The sequence below is a fragment of the Cetorhinus maximus genome, chromosome 5 (assembly GCF_964194155.1).
Source record: "Cetorhinus maximus chromosome 5, sCetMax3.hap1.1, whole genome shotgun sequence".
Taxonomy (NCBI): domain Eukaryota; kingdom Metazoa; phylum Chordata; class Chondrichthyes; order Lamniformes; family Cetorhinidae; genus Cetorhinus; species Cetorhinus maximus.
Window position 1 is genome coordinate 104830669 of NC_135883.1, and position 22291 is coordinate 104852959.

Below are 22291 nucleotides of genomic sequence, written 5' to 3' on the forward strand. Positions count from 1 at the left end.
TGCCAGACCTGCTGAGTTTTTCCAGGTAATTCTGTTTTTGTTCAGGACTGATCATGCGCTGCCTAAGCCAATCAAAATTCAGGAATATAGCTGATTATGCATGGGTTGGGATTTGGAAATATTTAAAAAGCACTATCTTTGAGCTGCCAGGCATACTGAATTTAAAACTGAAGGCATGAGACAGTTTCCCAGCTGGGAGCAGAAGACCACAGAACTGACAGACAGAGACCCATGTGTCAACTCCTGCCCTAGGCTGAATAGGGAAGCAAGAACTGCATTGAGCCAGTTAAGTTGCTGCCTAGCTTTGTTAAGTATTACTTTTGTTGCTTAATAAATGTCTCATTACATCACTAGATTTTCTACTATTGCCTGGATGGTTAAAGTCTCAGAAGAACATATTAATGTTGAGTGAGTGCAGACTCAAGGTTTTAGAGGTTAAACACCCCCCCAAGATGTGAAGTACAAAAGATTTAACCTGCTGTTAAATATCAATGGCCTTTCACCATGTGGCTGAAATTAATTCTTTGTTACTGAAAGACCACCATTTGCCTTCTATTGTGTATGAATGGTCATTAATCATGTGATTGAAATTGTTCCCTGATATTGAAAATCTTTTATTTCGAAACCCAGAAAAGACCTGGGCAGTCTGCAGATCATCATCACCAATAATACCACAGATGCAGCGAAAGGTTGTGCCATCTTGTCTTTAAAGAATTTTGAGGTTAAACACCTTTTGAACAAAAATAAAAGCAAAAAACTGCGGATGCTGGAAAACCAAAACAAAAAATGCTGTAAAAACTTTGAGCTTTTGGATTTAAGTTGAGCAGTGTTTTGATTAAGTGTTTGCAATAAATTTCAGCACTAACGGGCTGGATGAGCTTAACGGCTTGTGTGCCGCCTTGATGATTAACAGGGCTGCGGAGGCGCGTGCTGCGTGCTGATGATTGATTGACAGGTGGCAGGAACTGGCGACCTCCGCCGCCGTTGCGCGTTCGCGACGAGAGACGGCCGCACGCGTAGGGTCACGTGTGAAGAGTTGCGCAGCATTGTTCCGCGTGTGACGACAGTTCCGGCTGTATGTGAGTTGCGGTTCGCTTGCTCGCGGCAGGATTGTGGTAGGATCGAGGCGGCGGTGGGTGATTTCCCCTGGCAACCGTCGGTGCGAGGAGAGGAGGTGAGAGGGGTTGCGGGAACAGCACCCGCGGGCGAGTTGGTGGTGGTCGCAGGGGGCATTGTGGCTGCAGGGGGCATTGTGGCTGCAGCTTCCTTCCCCCGTCCTCCCGACACACACAGACCCACTGATCTGCTGAGGCTGGTGCTTTGCCGTTCTCTGCAGAGCTGGTAGCACCAAGGAGTTGGGCTGCAGGTCAGGAATGAGAGCCAGCCTGCAGTTTCTGTGTCTACTTTTCACAATTTGAGGCTAAAACTCGCTCTCAGCTTTCACCTGTCCTGATGAAAGATTGTTTTACCTGAAAACGTTAACTCCTGTTATTCTGCTCACGGATGCTATTTGAGCAGCTGAAAATCCATCACGGCGATAGTTTCCAGTCGCTTATTTCGGGGTTTAGTAGTTCGATTTTGTTAATTTTGATTTTTTTTCCCCCCCAAATAGAAGTTCAGAATTTTCCTCTTGAGTGAATAAATAGAGTGACCCGCTTGCTTGTTTTGGGGTTGTCGGAGTACGGTGATGCAGTTCACTGTTCAGTGTTAGCCCCTTGAGGCCCAGCAACGTTACTGTGGAAAGTTCATGTTACCTGTCTGCAATGGTTTCATCACTGTACCATTACTGGTGTTTGTCTTAAATTGCCTAATTTTTCAATAATGATGTATAACTGGAGCGGAGTGGCTGATCCAAAGCGGCCAAATGTTTGCCATTAATATTGCAGCTGTTTTTGTTTGAAAAAAAAGCTTTGTGATCATCACAATAGACATGATTCCATATAATTGTAGATTATAGTTAAGAAAAGTGATATGAGATACTAGAGTAAAAATGCCATATATAATGATTGGAAGGACTCCAGAGGAAGGGTTATTCTTGACCTTAGGTAGGATGCTGAATTTTTCAGAAATATTATCTGTCCTAGGACTTCATTTTGAAGTAGCAGAAGAATGGGAGAATGGTTGGGGGGTGGGCTGGTGCTGGTCTTAAGATTTTCGCAAATGTGAAGAATTTAGATTCAAGGAAGTTTTAGTTTTGCACAGGATGTGAAAAATAGGCTTTAATTGGGAAGGGAAGCCATGTGAGGTTGAGTTTGAATGTTGGCATGTGAATTGAGAATTGTTGACTAGCAACAAGTAAAACAATGTGTTACGAACATAAGAAATAAGAGCAGAAATAGACCATTTGGCTCCTTGAGCCTGCTCCACCATTCAATAAGATCATGGGTGATTTGTTTGTGTTTCAAATTCCACATTTCCCATCTATCCTCAAAAACTTTTGATTCCCTTGCCTGACAAGAATCTACCTGTGCCTTAAAATATTGACTGACCACTGAGCCCACTGCCTTCTGAGGCAGAAAGTTACAAAGTCGCACAACCCTCAAAAAAAAAATTCTCCTCATCTGTCCTAAAAGGGTGACCCCTAATTTTAAAACAGTGCCCCCTAATTCTGGACTCGCCCATAAGAGGAAACATCCTTTCCACATCCATCTTGTCAATCCCATTCAGTATCTTATACTTTAATCAAGTCTGTCTTCTAAACTCCAGTGGAAACAAGCCCAGTCTGTCTAACCTTTCCTCATAAGACAACCCACTCATTCCAGGTACCAATCTAGTAAGCGTCCTCTGAACCATCTCCAGCACATTTACATCCTTCCTTAAATAAGGAGACCAAAACTGCACACGCTGTTTTGAGATGTGGTGTCACCAATGCCCTGTATAACTGAAGCATAACATCCTTATTTTTATGTTCAATTCCCCTCGTAATAAAGGATAGCATTCCATTAGTCTTCTTGATTGCTTGCCGCACCTGCATTCTAACTTTTTGTGACTCATGCATTGAAGCACCTAGACTCCTCTGCACCTCGGAATTCTGCAGCCATTCTCCATTTGAGTAATACCCTGCTTTTTTATTCTTCCTGTCAAAGTGAACAACTTCACATTTTCTCACATTATATTCCATCTGCCAGATTTTTGCCCACAGACTCAACCAGTTTAATTTGCCGGCAACCTCCTTATGTCTTCACAACATACTTTCCTGCCTATGTTTGTGTCATCTGCAAATTTAGTTACCATGCCTTCACTCCCCTCATCTAAGTCATTGACATAAATTGTATAAAGTTGAGGCCCCAGCACAGACCCCTGTGGGACTCGACACATCACATCTTGCCAATTAGAAAAAGACCCATTTATGCATTAGCTGGCTGACAGAAAACAGCCACCGTACCATGCTAATGTGTTACCCCCTACATCGTGAGCCTTTATTTTCCGCAATAACCTTTGATGTGGAACCTTAACAAATGCCTTCTGGGAATGTGTTGAATGGTATAATTAACTTTGAGAAAATTTATTTGTGTCTTGTGGAACTTTTATAATATGCTGTACTGCTTCCCATGCAAGTATGAATATGGAAACCAAAGTTGCACACAGTATTCCAGTTGTGGCCTCACCAAAGCCCTGTACAATTATAACAAGACTTTATTTTTGTACTCCAATCCCCTTGCAATAAAGACCAACATGCCATTTGCCTTCCTAATTGAATGGATCAAGTACACCCTTCCTCCCTTGTTGGGCTGGAAACATACTGGTCAAAAAAACTCAACACAAGTTTCAGGAAACCCTGCTCTATTTTGCTCTTTACAAATTATTTTCCCAGTCTACGCTCAGAAGCTGAAAGGTTCTACACACTACAGCAGGGGGTCTCAACCTAATAACTCAGTACCTATATATAGAATGGAATTTTTAGTAAACTAAGTAATGAGTGCATTTATTGTGCTGGGAAGATTCTTCTAGACTGGTCCTCAGATGAGAGAGTTGCCCTATGATGGTAGGCTGCGTAAATTGGATCATGTTCTCTGGAGTTTATAAGAATTAAGGTGATGTCATTGAAATCTACAAGATTTTGAAGGGGATTGACAGTAGATACTGAGACAGTGCTTCCCCTAGCTGGAGAACCTAGAACACAGGATGAGGGCCTGATCATTTTGGACTGTGATGAGGGAAAATGCCTTCACTCAAAGGGTTGTGAAGCATTGGAATTCTTAGGGAATCCAGGGATGTGGGAAAGTGGATTTGAAGCTCCAGATTAACCATGGTAGAAATTGAATGGCAGAGCAGGCTTTATGGTCTCTTGCTCCTATTTCTTCTGTTGTATTTTAGTTTAAGGAATGAAGTGGGGTAAATGGAAAATATTTCAGTGGGGATCATTTGGGAAACAGTGTTCACAATATCATTAGGTTTAGTGGTTATGAAAAATGATCAAAATCAAGTGAAAATACTGGATTGGTGGTGAGGTCATTTCAGTGATTTGAAACATTATCTGGTCTAGGTGAATTGGAATCAAAGATTTTTGGGTTAAACGTTAAATGAGCTGTTAATCATGCCTTGTTGCACCACCTAAATAAATAAACAATTCCATTCTCCTGTTCTGAAGTGATGGTGAAAATCCTTCTTTCATTTAAGAAAAGTGGATGTTGAAATGAGGGCACTTGATCTCTGTGGAAGCATTAAATAAGCTGAGCCAAATTACCTTTTTCAAAATTATCTTGTGAACACTGATTATTCATCTACATGTGCTGGTGTTAGAAAAAACTGTCACAGTTACCAATGCTCCTGGAATTGCCTGGTGCCTTCATTGTATAAAGCAAATAAAGACCTGTAATAAGTCAAGTACAGAAGGCTAATGACCTATAAATTTGAGAAGCCCTGGACCCTAGTTTCAAAATCTATGCACTATGATCTGCTGATACTAATTCTCTTCAAATGTTTACAATTAATGCTATTACCCCTAATGAATAGAGCTGTAAAATTTGCAGAAAATGCATATTTTTTGATTAGTTGAAGTTCCATGTCAGGATTGACTGATCTTGACAGATAATACAGCCTCAAATCTCAAACCAAGGCAATATAGTTCAGTTGTGAATCCATTGTTTAAGTGAGTAATACCACATTAATTAGCCAATTAGATACCACTGTAAGGAATTGTTATAGTGTAAACTCCATTTGATAACTGCAACTGCACGCAGTTCCAAACAGTCAAGACTTGAAGCCCTCTATCAAAGGGATGAGTTTATATCCATCACTGCTTTAAGTGTTGCAGAAAATGCCAAATAAATGCTGTAAAATGTAAATGCAGCATTTTGTTCTATGAAACCTAGAACCTGGAAATTGCAATCATGTTTTTGAAAGATTTGTCCTTGGGTAAACTTGGTTATTACTCAAAACAAAATAAAAACAGAATTACCTGGAAAAACTCAGCAAGTCTGGCAGCATCGGCGGAGAAGAAATCAGTCAACGTTTCGAGCCCTCATGGCCCTTCAGCAGAACTGAAGCATAGTTTCAACAAGGGAGAAATATAAATTGGTTTAAGGTGGGTGGGGGGGAAGAGACACATTGAGGGTGTGGTGTGAGCAGATAATCAAAAGATGTCAGAGACAAAAGGGTCAAAGAGGTGTTGAAGGTGGTGGTCTTTGTCTGAGAAAAGTGCTAATTAAGAATGCAAGACAGGATATTCAAAGTACAGCTCTAGTGGGGGTGGGGTGGAAAGACTAAAGGTTTTAGTTTTAGATTTAAAAATAATGGAAATAGGTGGGGAAAGAAGAATCTATATAAATTATTGAAAAAAAAGGCGGGTGGGGGGGGAAAAGAAACGGGGTGGGGATGGGGGGAGGGGAGTTTAAGATCTAAAGTTGTTGAATTCAATATTCAGCCCAGAAGGCTGTAAAGTGCCTAGTCGGAAGATGAGGTGCTGTTCCTCCAGTTTGCGTTGGGCTTCACTTTATTTTGTTTTGGATTTCCAGCATCCGCAGTAGCTTTTAGCTTTTTGTTTTTATCTTGGTTATTACTCAGCCTGTACTGATTCAGTTTTCTGGTATTTCACAGCTTTCTTTGCTTTGACTTGTTAATGTTCCAAAAATTGAAATGGGCTTACCTCTATTTCTTCTTTACATTTCAAAGTCTTGTGTTTATCTAAGCTTAAACTGAAAAGGTTATCTGCAATTTTTAGTCTTTTATATTCAGCTTCCCTTTATTTTTGCCCTATTTCACTCAGTGCCACCTAGAATTATGCCTTCCCATGTTGAAACTCTGTTTTAGCTCGACTTCCCTTTCTGTCATTACAGTTTCTTTTAAGCTGCTATTTGATACTGCCCTTCTCTATTTTTGGTACTCGCACCTGGCTATATTCAAATTATAGTAAAACTTAATTGTATTTTTAAATTACAGGAAAAAAATAACTGAAGAAATTTGTTTGTTGCGTAGGTAATGGATGGAAGAAAAATAAACATATTTTTCTTTATTCCAGGCTAAAATTCCATACAGTTCACAAATTGCATTTGCAAAAAAGACAGCTATAGCCTCCCTTCAAAAAAATGGAACATCAAGAGATGTCAAACACAAGCTGCTTCTATTGAAGGATTTTTGAAGATGTAACTGATTATTGCAATACAACTGAGGATTGTAAAAGAATACATTCAATAACTAAGACTTCATGTAAGACAAGACAATGTGAAGAAAAAATTGTACGGACCCTCTGAATTTGTCTTTCTGAAGGGCATATATATCTCATTCAATAGGGAGCAACAGTAAGTCTCTTAGGAGAAATGGTAAGATGATTTTTAATATCACCGTTGAACAGGCAAAATTTGACTGTCTTCTAATAAACTCAGAACTGTATATACTGTGATGATATGCCCAGCTACAAAAGCAAGGCCTAAAACCATTGGACTGAGACTTTCAGAAGAGGTGCTGCATTTCTATTCGTTTGTTAGTACAACATTTCTTCCTTTTGCTGTACTCGTGGATTTAGTCAGTTTTTTTATATAGAGTATGTCATCATGGCTAGATTTCGCAGAAAAATGTGGATCACATTGCTGCTTTTTCTTTTATTTGTTTTTGGTGTCATGATGGGCTTGAAGACCCTGAGACCTGAAGGAGCTGGGTTTGGCGATGGTGTAGGACTGGAATTATTGCCACAACTTCGTCCTCGAGCTGATGTTGGTGAGCGCAGAGCAGATCCCTCCAAAATTGAAAAGTCATCTGAAAGTGGAACTCCCCGTGATTCAAAAATGAATGAACGCCTTGGTGTGACGAAAAGAACACCCATGTCTGATGCAGACCTTGACCATTTTCCTCCAGTGAATTATGATTTGCATGCATTTTATTATTCATGGTATGGAAATCAACAGTTTGATGGTAAATATATACACTGGAATCACCCGCTGGTTCCCCACTGGGATCCTAAAATAGCAAGCAGTTATCCTAAAGGAAGGCACATTCCTCCTGAAGACATTGGTGCCAATTTCTATCCTGATCTAGGAGCTTACAGCTCTAGGGACCCTGCAGTTCTCAACGCACACATGAAGCAACTCCGGGCAGCTGCAATAGGTATCAAGATTATTTTTCATTTGAAATTAGCTTTGTTGAGTGTAATTTAATCTGGTAGAATTGTTTTTATTTTCCTTTCCCTCCCTGCCACCCCCCCACCTCCCCCCAGCCCCCCACTTTGAACAATTAATTTCTAGATATCAACAGTAGCTGAAAGGTTAAAATTTATTCTCCTCATAATGCAGTCATAAATAATTGGAAAATAATGGTTTGCAACCTCAAAGATAATCTGATGGGCTGCCCTGGGGGAAAGAAACTATTAGTTCCACATGACTGGAATGTAATTGAAAATCTGGTGAAAGCTGTCAAAATTTACTCTACTTTCTTTTACGTTGAAATTGAGCCAACCTACATTGAATTTAACACTCTAACCTTAAAAGGCATGTTATTTATCAGATTCTGATGAAAGATCACAGACCTGAAACATTAACTCTGTTTCTTTACCCATAGATGCTGCCTGACCTGAATATTTCTAGCATTTTCTGTTCTTTTTGACTGCATTTTATAATGATCCTCTGAAGTGCCTTGGGTTATTGCATTGCATTAAAGACACTATATAAATAAGTTGTTGTCGCGTGAGTTCGTGCACTTGCACTCCAAGCAGAGTTCACACCTTTAGAAAAGAGGAATAATCTATATTTTTTGAAAAAATTCTAACAGTGCTGATATTGGGTACAGTTTCAAAGGGGTGCTGACAGGCACCAAGAGACACACCTGGATGGTGGCATCACAGCTGAGCACAATGTCTACACAACGACAATTTCTAATAGATCACTGGATAGTGATATGAGCTAGGAACCACCCAGCTAATTTTGCCTTTCTGTAGCCTAGGAGTAATGAGATTTTGATCAGCACGGTCAGCACAGCCTGGGAATCAAATCTTTGATCATTCGGCTTATATGAAATTTTTTTTAAAATCCTTTCTTCAATTTTCTCCCCTCCCCTCTTTTTCTAACCCCTTCTTAACTGATGAGTGCTCAGGCTGTCCACACTGATCTAATTGCTGCCATGGATTAGGTCATCTAACTGTACAGATCACTGGTTAAACCTGGAATCGTTCTGGTTTGTATGGCTTGGAAACCTTTTGGATAAACTCACTGCAGTACCCAGGGTTAATGGTTTGGTTTGGGGCAACATTGAATATTAAGTCTTGCACATAAGGTGAGCCCACAGCAACTTTTCAATGTGCTACTTCACTGTTTAGTTCAATGTGTCATCTTTTCTGTAAAAAAAATTAAGTGAATATTATTCACTTGCTGTTTGCTATGATGTTTGTTACAGTTCTGTGGGGATTTTCACCATCTTTCAAGGTATATCAGTGCAAGATGGATATTGTCTCAAAAGATTCCTCATTGGCTATTCGCTAGTTAACTCTGTTTTAGTGAAATAGCTTTCAAAAAAAAAATACTGGAAAAGATTAGCTTGCAGCTTTCCAGGTATTTTGATAGTGTGACTTAATTTGACCAGACCCAATCTTAAAATAGTTATGTGAACAAAAGCCACATAGCTCATGTTTGCATGTTCAGAATGGTGACCTTTTGAAAATTGGCAAATGGAGTTCAATGTGAGGTCACCCACTTTGAGCACAAAGATAAGTAGGGCAGTTTTTTAAATGGTGAGAAACCAGGGACTGTAGAGGAGCAAAGAGATTTGGAAGTTTCAAGTACACAAATCATTAAAAGCCAATAGGTACTAAAAGCAATTAAAATGCTATTAGAATAATGGCCTTTATTTCCAGGGGGCTGGAATACAAAAGGGAGGCACTTATGTTTCGGATACACAAAAAGCCTTGACCAGACCTCATCTCGAATACTGCATTAATTTTTGGGCACCACACCTCAGAGGATCTATTGACCAGTTTCATAAGTATTTCCTTGTGTATTGAAGATTAAGGGGTGATCTTATCAAGGTGTTTAGATGCAGAGAAACTATTTCCATTGTTGGGGCAATCCAGAACAAGGGAAAAAATCTTAGTGCTAGGCAGGAGCTAATCAGGAAGCCATTTTTCATACCAAGGGTAGTAACCTGGAAATGTCCTCTCCCAAAAGATTGGATGCTAGGACAGTTGAACCTTTCAAGACTGATATCGATAAATTTTTGTTAGGTAAGGATATCAGAATAAATTGAGTTGAGATATTGAACAACTATGATCTTGTTACGACTCACTGGGGATAGTGCGCTGTAACATCAAGCTATGGCAAATGTGAAAAGCTTGATCGGACCACCAAATTGCCCAATTCTACCTAACTGTTGAAATTAGTTTAACAGAATACGAGCACCAGGTTTGCAAACTTAACAAGTAAATAACTTTATTAAACAAGCTCTCTTTAACCAGTGGCAAAAGAAAGAAATGGGAAAATGTGAGGTTATGCACTTTGGCAGGAAGAATGGAGGAGCTGAATATTTAAATGAAGAAAAAGGCTACAGCACAGAGGGATTTGGGAGTCCTTGTGCATGAGTTCCATAGAGCTAGCATACAGGTTCAGCAGGTAATAGGGAAGGCAAATGGAATGTTGGCCTTTATTTTGAAGGGAATGGAGTATAAAAATAGGAAAGTCTTGCTAAAACTATACAAGGCACTAGTTAGACCACACCTAGAATACTGTGAACAGTTTTGGTCCCCTTATCTAACAAAAGATATTCTGGCATTGGAGACAGTCCAGAGAAGGTTCACTAAGTTGATCCCAGGTATGGAGGGATTCTCTTATGAGGAGAGGTTGAGTAGGTTGGGCCTATACTCATGGAGTTTAGAAGAATGAGAGGTGACCTTATTAAAACATATAAGATTCTTAGAGGGCTTGACAGGGTAGATGCTGAGAAGTTGTTTCCCCTTGTGGGAGAGTCTAGGGCATAATCTGAATAAGGGGTCAGCCATTTAAAACAGAGATAAGGCGGACTTTCTTCTGAGAGTAGTGAATCTGTAGAATTCTTTACCACAGAGGCTGGATCGTTAAGTATATTCAAGGCTGAGACTGATTTTTAACCAGTAAGGGAATCAAGGGTTACGGGGAAAAGGCAAGAAAGTGGAATTGAGGATTATCACATCAGCTACGATCTCATTGAATGGTGGAGCAGACTCGATGGGCCTAATGGCCTACTTCTCCTCCTATGTCTTATGGAAATATGAACTGCTAACTTTTAACTCTAACTCAAATTCTACCCCTTCTTAACCTCTATACACAAACACACAAACCATACAAAACGTGGAATTTAAGGGTGAGATTAAACAGTTCAGTAGCACCAATCTGGAGAATGGGATTAGATGGGTTGATTCTGATTGATTGTCTTCCCAAATTCCTTGCAGACAGTTGTTAATGGCACAAGATGGTCTTCCAGCACTTTTAGTCTGTAGTTCACTGGTTGAAAACTTGCTTTTCAATTGGTAGAATTTAGCCCTTGTTGGGTGGGGGGCAGTCGGGAAGCCAACCACCGCCTGCGATCGAGGCGGGAAGGCGATTTCACGCTGGCGTGCCAATTAAGGCCTGCCGAGCAAGAAACTAGAGCACCTATGTCAATGTGCGTCATTTTACGCTCAAGTGGATCGGACATGCGCCTGCCGCAGAGGTAAACGTTCTGCCCAATGTCTCTACTGGTATTTTTCCTTTTTTCCACCTGACGGGGTTTTTCAGAGAGCAGGTTACAGATAGGAAGAAAAAGCCAGCTAGCTAGCCTTGTAGATTTACTGGAATGTTACGCACACACGAGAGAGGGGTTTTAGGTGTGGTTTCTTTGCAGGCTAGGATCTCTCTGCTCATTGCTATCTCTCACAACCATGGTCACCTGATCAGGAGCCAATTAAAATGTTGTTGCTAGGCAGTTCCCCTTAGTTCAGGACTCTCTTCTGGCACCATTTTGCCCAACCTGGCACACACTGTTCCAGGAGATAGCAACGTTGTATATTCCTCACCCTGTTCCAGCAAACATATCTTTCAGCTGCAGCCATGGTAGTTTTTAAAGCCCCAGTCCCACAGAAATGAAGAAAAATAAAAAAGATATGTTCCTTACAATCTACTTGAATGACAGAGCAGGCTCGAGGGGCTGAATAACCTACTTTTTCTGTGATCTTTAAAGAGAATGCCTTAGCAACACTGCAGAGATAGGGGAAATAGTATAATTGTTACTCTTTCAAATGTATTTAAGAGCACAGGACATGAGAACATTAAGGTTCCACGAATTCACTTTTGTCACCTGAGCAGTGAATGACTTTTCTCAGTTTTCATATGTCAGCCAAGTCTAGAGCAATTCATTCTTCAGCATTGTTCTTGAAAGCCAGTCTCTGCAGTCTACTCTGGTTAGTTAAGAATTGTTTTTGTTCAGAAAAAATAAACTTACTCTGTGAATTAACCTATTAAAATAAAGAAGCACAAGGTGTTTGGGCAGATTTAAGTTTTAATTAAACAACTTAGGCTGTTTCAGATATGATGGACTCTTGGATATCAAAGGTGTTCCCTTGACTTGAGTGGGGAAGAATTTGAATGAAAAATAGCTGGTTAAGAATCTCTTTATGATCTTATTCACTGAAAACCTCCAGCCTGTGTAAATGTCAGCAAAACAATTCAGATTCTTGTTATATTGAGGATATTTATTCCAGATGGAACCAGTTAAATTTAGGCAGATGGGTGATGAGATTGAATTTGAAATAATGTTTATTCCACCTTCAAAGAAACATATACCCAATGAAGACATTTCAAAGATATCTAGAGGACTCTGTAGAGCTGAATTTCCTTGCACTACTTTTCTCTAATGAAAATGTGTTTCAGATATTTTAAAATGATGAGGCATAGATGATGTAAAGACCCTTCCTAGTTAGCTATTGTTATGGCATGGAAGCTTTATTATGCTGAAACTATGGCTTAAAACACCCTTCTGGAGGCAGTTAGAATAACAAATGCCATGCTGTCATCAGACAAATCTGGTGTGCTGATCCATTAAACAAAAGAAAAATCATACTTGAGTTGATGCATTTGCTTTTTGTGCGATCATCTTTTGCACCTCACTGTTCACTGTAGGCTTGCAGCTACTCTAGTGCTATATAGTTCAAGCCGCTATCTCTAGACTAAATTCAAGTTATATATTTATGAAAAGAAGAATAAAATCTATTATATTACTAGGGACCTAGCATGATGATTTCACACACTAACCATTATACTTTGCTGACATCTTGGTGATTATACCAAAGTGCTTTAAATTAGCAGCTACTGTTGTTGTACTAGATATGTAGCCACACTATTTGCAGAAATTTTTAACAGGCATGTGTTAGGGCACAGTTAGCCAACAGGTTTTGACCGAATGATTTGATGCATGAATGCAGCTAATATAGTTATTAGATTGTGGTGAAGCCCCTGTTGCATTTTCCAAATGGTTAGCTGTTGTTATTGATTAACAAGTGTATTATAAAATTAGAGCTGCTTGATCAAATGTCTTGTGGCACCCAACACAATTTCTAATTCTGTGCTTCATTTTATTTGAAGTTTGGGTTGTGATTGTGTAGCAGGATTGTATCCTGTATAAATCACAAAAATCTTTGAAATGGTTTGTGTTGTCATGGTGTATCAGAAGGAGTTGCTTGATTGCGCTTAATGGGAAAAGGATACATATATCCATTGGATCTAGTGAATCAAGCCATGCATAGTATTGCTTATTGTGTGCCAGCATTGTGGAATATGTTTGGCACTGTACAGTTACAAATGTCTTTCTTTTCACTGTAACTGTGCAGGTGTTTTGGCCTTGTCCTGGTATCCACCTGGATTGTCTGATGAGAATGGTGAACCCACAGAAGACCTAGTACCAGTTATATTGGAAGCGGCACATAAATATCAATTAAAGGTATTTCTAAAATTTATTTTTACATGAGGTTTCTAGTGGTAGGAGTAAGACCATAAAATGTGGGAGCCGAAGTAGGCCATTTCGCCCATCGAGCCTGCTCCGCCATTCAATGAGATCATGGCTGACCTGATGATCCTCAACTCTACTTTCCTGCCTTTTCCCCATAACTCTTCATTCCCTTACTGATTAAAATTCTGTCTATCTCAGCCTTGAATACACTTAACGACTCAGCCTCTACAGCCCTCTGAGGTAGGGAATTCCACAAATTCATTACCCTCTTGGAGAAGTTCCTCCTCATCTCTGTCTTAAATGGGCAACCCCATACTCTGAGACTGTGCCCTCTGGTCCTGGACTCTCCCACAAGGGAAAAACCCCCCTAAGAATCTTGTGTTTCAGTAAGGTCGCCTCTCATTCTCCTAAACTCCAATAAGTACAGGCCCAACCTACTCAACCTCTCCTCATAAGAAAATCCCTCCATACCTGGGATCAACCTAGCAAACCTTCTCTGGACTAGCCTCCAATGCCAGGATATCTTTCTTTAGATATAATGGCTATAAGATCATACCAATTAACCTAAATTTGTGCCATTAATTCATTTATCTTGTTCTGAATACTAAGTGCATTTAAGTAAAGAGCCATTAATGTTGCCTTTTTACCGTTTTTTTCCCCTTTGACCCTATTTGCTACTTTTTTTTAAATGTTTGTACACCCTGTCCCTTCCTGTCCTACTCTGGGTAACATAGTCTATATAGCTGCCCTGCAATGCTGCCATATCTTTTGTTTTGTAAGTCTACATATCCCATCTCCAGAACCTTCCCTGTGGGCACCCCCCTGCCTTTAGTTTAAAGCCCTCTCTACAGCTCTAGTTTGATTCCCCAGGACATTGGTCCTAGCACGGTTCCTTCTCAGTTCTGGTGCCAGTGCCCCACGAACTGAAACCCATTCCTCCCACACCTATCTTTGAGCCACACGTTTAACTCCTTGACTATTTTTACCCTGTGCCAGTTTGCCCCTGGCTCAGGTGGTAACCCCAAAATTATTACCTTGGAGGTTCTGCTTTTTAATTTTGCTCCTAACTGTTCAAATTCTTTCAGCAGCACTTCCTGTCTAGTCCTATCAACATTGTTGGTACAAACGTGGACAATGACAACTGGATCCCTCCCCTACTACTCCCATGCCCTTCTCCAGCCCCGTGGAGGTGTTTTTAACCCTGGCACTGGACCGGCAATACAGCATTCAGGACTCATGCTCACGGCTGCAGAGAACAGTATATATCCCCCTAATTATACTGTACCCTACCACTACTTGTTCCTATTTCCTCCCCCCACTTGAATGGCTCCCTGTACCATGTTGCCATGGCCAGTTTGCTCATCCTCCCTGCAGTCCCTGCTCTCATCTCCACAGCTTGCAAGAACCTTGTAACTTTTGGACAATTGCAGGGGCTGAGATTTCTCAAACGCTACCCCCTGGGTCCCCATACCTGCCTTACCTGCAGTCACACCCCCCTGTCCCTGATCACAGACCAAATTTGAATTGCCTAATCTGAGGGGTGTGACCACCTCCTAGAGCAAAGTGTCCAGGTAACTTCCCCCCTCCCTGATGTGGCGCAATGTCTGCAGCTCGGACTCCAGCTCCTCAGCTCTGATCCAAATAAAACACGAGCATTGTCGAAGAAAGAGACGTGCTGTCGAAGATTTTCATCATGCATTCATCAGGGCAGATGTAAGAATGTAAAATTTCAAAGGGAGCAACAATTTATATTGCATGAGAAAAGGGTGCTGATTGGTTAACAAGTTGACTCTTGTCAAGGTGTTGCCTAGGAGAATGCACTAGAGAAATACCGTTCCCCATGCTTTTGTTTAATTTTAAAAAAAACTGCAATTCCTGGGCATGTTCCTTTTGCTTAGAGAATGGGTTCCTGCGTATGAACGTGTAGCTTTAGCCAGTTTAAGTGAGTCACATTGGAAGCCTGACAATTCTAAATTGGTTGTTAGCATAATTCTTAGCATACTTGGAATTACTCAGCAAGTGCTGACCAATCACGGAATGCAGATCTGATGTTAGACATTATGTTCTGAGTTTTGTAAGCACAGGCTGGTTATGTACGGTCAATACTTTGCTTATAGCGACGTTCAAAGGGATGTGGTATTTGATACGACTAGCAAGTTGTTGGAACATATGGCTTGTGTACTTGGCATTGTACCGGCACAGAAATTCATATACCACATTACCTATTTTTGTGGAAGGTAGAATGTTGTTTTTGGCTTGATGGTAGCATCCTGTTAGTGGAAAGAACTACTCGTTGCCACCCCATAGTAGAAGTGTGAAATGGCTAGCCTCACCTGTTAATCAAATCTTTGAGATACTTTACCCTTCCAAGGTAATTTGAGCTACAATGGGCATTTTTCAAGTCTGAAAGTGGTAGTTTAGGCCCATTCGTGAGCTTGAGTGATACACATCAAACTATGATCGGGGTAGTCGTTATCCCGCAGGATAGTTTTGATGCGCCCAATTTCAGTATCAAGCTTGCAAGGTGAGCAGATTGGCTTGGGCCCTATGTACGAGGTGCCGACAAGGTCACTCTTGCAGCGCGTGGAGCTGTAGGTATCCCAATGCGTATATTAACCAGTGAAGGTGGGTTTGCAGTAGACAGTAGTAGAGAACCTGTTTGCAGATTTCTCAATTAGCACGCTCAGGAAGTGGAGCTCTTTAGACTGCTCAATTTCAAAGGTGAATTTGAGCATGGGATGGAGCACATTAAGGGCTAAGGAAATTCTTATACGCAGCTGCAGATTCAAATACAGCAAATGTATCATCTATGTATTCGAATATGCAAGGGATAGGAGGTTAGGAGTCATTCCATCGAAAACGTGTTTCTTGTGGAAACTGATGAAAATGTTAGAGGGAGTTGGGAATGAGGGTTCCCAGGGCAACACCATCTATTTGGGCATGTATGGTGTAGTTAAAACTGAACCCAACTGCGAATTGCTATGTTTATAAGTTCAGCTAGTACAGATTCAGATCTGATGTGCTGACATAGGGAGCATCAAAGTGGGATAATGGCAACCCCAATCAGATCATTGTTTGCTGTGTATCATGCATATTCACGAATGGGCCTAAGTCTGCCACTTTCGAACCTGAAGAGTGCCCAGTCTATCTCACCTTGGCCTTCCAGGGTAATTTACCCCAAAAATTTGACCAGCAGGTGAAGCTAGCCATTTCATGATGCTATTATGCAGTAGCAACACAGGTGGTATCTTCCACTGAGAGGATGCTCCCATCAAACCTACAGCACAAATGAGTAATATGGTATATGAGTTTCAGCGCTGGTGCGATGTCAGGTACATGTACCACACATCCCAATGACTGGTGGATCATATCAAACAGCACATCCCTTCAGCTGCCAGACAGAGTACTGACCATACTCAGCCAGCCCCTGCTTGCAAAACTCAGAAAATGTCTAATGTTAGATGTGGTTTTGCAATTGGACAGCACTAGCTGAACAATCCCATGTGTGTTAAGAATTGTGGTAACAACCAATTTAAGATTATCAGTCAGGCTTCCAATGTGACTCCCTTATGCTAGCTAGAAGCTACATATATTCATTCCCTGGGGTTGGTCCTCTGCAGGCAAAAGGAACATGTCCAAGCATTAAACAAAATTGTGGGGGACAATAGTTCCCTGGTGCATTCTCCATGGCAACACCTCGGCCAGAGTCGACTTGCCAACCAATCAGCACATTTTTCTTATGCAGAATAAATTGTTGCTTCCTTTGAAGTTTGACATTCTTGTGTCTGTCCTGATTGCAAGATGAAAAGTTTCGACAACACGTCTGTTCTTTCAGCGGTACTCAAGTTCTACACTTCTCAGCTTTCTGGATCCATTGTCGTCATGCTAAACTAACAGTTGTAACAACATTCAGAAGAAAGCTACACAAGCCATTCTCCCCAGCTGATGAACATTGTCTGTTATCCAATGAAACATTTGTTTTCTAGAGCAATAATCCCTTTGGACTCCGAGTGATCCTGTCATTTTAGTTGTATTTCTGTGGGTTGCAATTGTGCTAATTGGTAACAAGGTAATGACTCCTGACACATTCTGCTTAGGACCCAGGAACTCCCTTCCTAACAGTACTGTTGGTGTACCTACACCACATGGACTGCAGCAGTTCAAGAAGATGGCTCTAAAGGGCAATTAGGGATGGGCAATAAATGGCAGCCTAGCCAGTGACGCCCACATCCTGTGAAAGAAAAAAATAAGATTATGGTATTTGAGAAAAAAGCTTAATCTTGAATCTCTGAGCTGGATCAGACATGAAACAACAATATTCTGATCTATTCATCACCAAATGCTAATGTAGTTTACTGCATCTATCTATCTAGGAGGGGGTGGCGGTAGCAGTGAGCTGCCCTTTCCTCACCAATGTCTGGAGTTTCAGCCATACAGGGTGACTGAAAGGGTCTTAGTTGGCTAATAGGTGGCTCAGTGGCAAGGGACAAAAAAGGAAACTGCCACTGACTGGACAATATACAGATATAAAATGCAAAGCTGTTTGGACATCAAACCTGCTTAAGGGGGAAATTGTGTGTAAAGCGCTCTGAGGGAGGGGGCAAAATGAGATTTTGGATTTAGAATTATCATTGGACATGGGAGTAGATATGCAACAGAGAAAGTACACATAAGTGTGTTAACATAAATATACGTATCATCGTGCAGACTTCTGTTCCAGAAACGACAACGGCAATCTCAGCCCTGTCAACCCTGCAAAGTTGTTCTTACTGACATCTGGGATCTAGTGCCAAAATTGGGAGAGCTGTCTGACAGACTAGTCAAGCAACAGCCTGACATAGTCGTACTCACGGAAAAATATCTTACAGATAATGTCCCAGACACCATCATCACCATCCCTTGGTATGTCCTGTCCCACCGGCAGGATAGACCCAGCAGAGGTGGTGGCACAGTGGTATACAGTCGGGAGGGAGTTGCCCTCAGAGTTCTCAACATTAACTCTGGACTCCATGAAGCATCATGGCATCAGGTCAAACATGGGCAAGGAAAACCCCTGCTGATTACCATGTACTGCCCTCCCTCAGCTGATGAATCAATGCCACTCCATATTGAACACCGCTTGGAGGAAGCACTGAGGGGGTGGCAAGGGTGAAGAATGTACTGGGTGGTGGACTTCATTGTCCACCACCAAGAATGGTTCGGTAGCACCAGTGCTGGCTGAGTCCTAAATGACATAGCTGCTATACTGGGTCTGTGGCAGGTGGTGAGGGAAAAACATACTTGACCTCACCCTCACCAACCTACCTGCCGCAAATGCATCTGCCCATGACAGTATCGGCAGTAGTGACCACCGCACAGTCCTGGCTTCACATTGAGGATACCCTCCATCGTGTTGTGTGGCATTACCACCACACTAAATGGGATAGATTTTGAACAGACCTAGCAACTCAAGACTGGGCAGCCATGAGGCACTGAGGGCCATCAGCAGCAGCAGAATTGTACTCTCACACAATCTGTAACCTCATGACTTGGCATATCCCCCACTCTACCATCAAGCCAGGGGATCAACGCTAGTTTAATGAAAAGAGCAGGAGGGCATTCCAGGAGCAGCTCCAGGCATACCTAAAAATGAGGTGTCAACCTGGTGAAGCTATAACACAGGACTACTTGCATGCTAAACAGCATAAGCAGCAAGTGATAGACACGGCTAAGCGATCCCACAACCAACGGATCAGATCTAAGCTCTCCAGTCCTGCCGTCCAGTGGTGAATGGTGGTGGACAATTAAGTAACTCACTGGAGGAGGAGGCTCCACAAATATCCCCATCCTCAATGATGGAGAAGCCCAGCACATCGATGCAAAAGGTAAGGCTGAAGCTTTTGCCACAATCTTCAGCCAGAAGTACCGAGTGGATGATCCATCTCGGCCTCCTCCAGAGGTCCCCAGCATCACAGATGCCAATCTCCAGCCAATTCGCTTCACTCCACGTGATATCAGGAAGTGGCTGAAGGCACTGGATACTGCAATGTCTATGGGCCCTGACAATATTCTGGCAATAGTACTGAAGACTTGTGCTCCAGAACTTGCCGAGCTCCCTAGCCAAGCTGTTCCAGTACAGCTACAACACTGGCATCTACCTGGCTATGTGGAAAATTGCCCTAGTTTTGTCCTGTTCACAAAGCAGGGCAAATCCAACCCGGCCAATTACGGCCCCATCAGTCTACTCTCGATCATCAGTAAAGTAATGGAAGGGGCCATCAACAGTGCTATCAAGCGGCGCTTGCTTAGCAATAACCTGCTCACTGGCGCCCAGTTTGGGTTCTGCCAGGGCTGCCCAGCTCCTGACCTCATTATAGCCTTGGTTCAAACATGGACAAAAGAGGTGAGCCCCTGAGCTGAAGTGAGAGTGAATGCCCTTGACATCAAGGCAGCATTTGACAGAGTGACATCAAAGAACAAAACTGGAGTCAATAGGAATCGGGGAAAACTCTCCACTGGTTAGAGTCACACCCAGCACAAAGGAAGATGGTTGTTGTTGGTCAGTCATCTCAGCTCTGGGACATCGCTTCAGGAGTTCCTCAGGGTAGTGTCCTTGGCTCAACAATCTTCAGCTGCTTCATCAATGACCTTCCTCCCATCATAAGGTCAGAAGTGGGGATGTTCGCTAATGATTGCACAATGTTCACCATTCGTGACTCCTCAGACACTGAAGTAGTCTGTTTAAATGCAGCAAGAGCTGGACAATACCCAGGCTTGGGCTGACAAGTGGTAAGGAATATTTGCACCACAAGTGTCAGGCAATGACCATCTCCATCAAGAGAGAATCCAACCATCGTCCTTTGATGTTCAATGGCATTACCATCACTCAATTCCCACACTGTCAACATCCTGGGGGTTTCCTTTGACCAGAAACTGAACTGGACTGGCCATATAAATACTGTGTCTACAAGAGCAGGTCAGAGGCTAGGAATCTTACAATGGGTAAATCACCTGATTCCCCAAAGCCTGTCCACCATCTACAAAGCACAAGTGAGGAGTGATGGAAAGCTCCCCATTTGCCTGATGAGTGCAGCTCCCACAGCACTCAAGAAGCTTGACACCATCCAGGACAAAGCTTGCTTGATTGGCGCCACATCCACAAATATTCGCTCTCTTCACTGATGCACAGTAGCGGCAGTGTGTACCATCTACAAGATGTATTGCAGGAATTCACCAGGGCTCCTTTGACGGTGCCTTCCAAGCCCACAATGCCTACTTTCTAGAAAGACAAGGGCAGCAGACAGATGAGAACCCCACCACCTAGAAGTTCCCTTCCAAGCCATTCACCATCCTGACTTGGAAATATATCGCTGTTTCTTCACTGTCACTGGGCCAAAATCCTGGAACTCCCTTCCTAACAGCACTGTGGGTGTACCTACACCACATGGAGTGCAGCAGTTCAAGAAGGCAGCTCACCACCACCTTTTCAAGGGCAACTGGGGATGGGCAATAAATGTTGGCCTAGTCTGAAGCCCACATCCCATGAATGAATTAAAAAATATATATTTTCTATTGTATGCATATTCTTTGGCAAACCTTGCATTTAGGGCGTCTCCCGTGTTCTCAGGAATCCAAAGCAATTTAAAACCAATGAATTGCTTTTGAAATGCAGCCACTGTTTAGGAGCCTGTGACAGCTCTCCCAATTTTGTCACTAACCCCCAAGATGTTAACAAGGAGGACTTTGCAGGATCGACAAGGCTGAGATTGCCGTTGTCATTTCCAGTGCCTAGTTCGCTTGTCGGGTGTCCATCCGGTTTCATTCCTTTTTGACTTTGTAACGGTTTGATACAACTGGCTTACTAGGCCATTTCAGAGGGTATTTAAGTCAACCACATTACTGTTGGTCTGGAATCACATGTAGGCCAGACCAGGTAAGGATGGCAGATTTCCTTCCTTAAGGAAGCTAGTGAAATGAAATATCGACAATGGTTTCATGGTCATCATTAGACTTTTAATTCCAAATTTTTATTGAATTCACATTTCACCATCTGCCATGGTGGGATTTAAACCTGGCCCCCAGGGTTCCTCAGGGTTGTGTCCTAGGCCCAACCATCTTCAGTTGCTTCGTTGATGATTTTCCTTCCACCATATGGTCAGAAGTGGGGATGTTTGCCTGATTCCCCTACTATCCACATCCTGGGGGTTACCATTTACCAGAAACTGAACTGGACTAGCCATATAAATACTGTGGCTACAAGAGCAGGTCAGAGGCTAGGAATCCTGTAGCAAGTAACTCGCCTCCTGACTCCTGAATCTGTCCTCCATCTACAAGGCACAAGTCAAGATTGTGCTGGAATAGTCTCCACTTTCCTGGATGAATGCAGTTCCAACAACACTCAAGAAGCTTGACACCATCCAGGACAAAGCAGCCCACTTGATTTGCACCCCATCCACAAACATTTCACCATCCATCACTGGCACACAATGGCAGCAGTGTGTACCATCTGCAAGATGTACTGCAGGAACTCACCAAGGTTCCTTTAAACAGCACCTTCCAAGCCCACAACTGCCATTTGGAAGGACCAGGGCAGAAGACAGATGGCCATACCACCACCTGGAAGTTCCCCTCCAAGCCACTCACCATCCTGACTTGGAACTATATCGCCGTTCCTTCATTGTCGCTGTGTCAAAATCCTGGAACTGCTTACCTCCCTAACAGCACTGTGGGTGTACCTAGACCACATGGACTGCATCGGTTCAAGAAGGCAACTTACCACCACCACCTCGAGGGTAATCGGGAATGAGTAATAAATGCTGGCCTAGCAAGCAATGCTCATATCCCATGGACGAATAAAAATAATTCTCTTAGCAATGTTTTTCAAATTCAGGGACCAAGGGGCTATGGGTCGGCCTAGCTGAATTCTGGCCTTCAA

The 22291-nt window shown here is 42.3% G+C and overlaps 1 protein-coding gene across 2 annotated transcripts in view; it reads left to right on the forward strand.

Moving 5' to 3' along the window:
• The first annotated feature begins 1059 nt into the window (after window positions 1–1059).
• Window positions 1060–22291, forward strand: part of LOC144680836 (glycoprotein endo-alpha-1,2-mannosidase-like) — a 49428-nt gene continuing 28196 nt past the window's right edge. The window contains exons 1-4 of one of the 2 annotated variants that reach the window (XM_078542278.1): window positions 1060–1174; window positions 6461–6761; window positions 7074–7542; window positions 13259–13368. In XM_078542278.1, coding sequence (XP_078398404.1) covers window positions 6759–6761; window positions 7074–7542; window positions 13259–13368 — 582 coding nt within the window. In that variant the 5' untranslated portion in view covers window positions 1060–1174; window positions 6461–6758. Of the gene's footprint in view, window positions 1175–6460; window positions 7543–13258; window positions 13369–22291 lie in introns of both variants that reach the window. The other variant, XM_078542277.1, reaches the window with a different exon arrangement.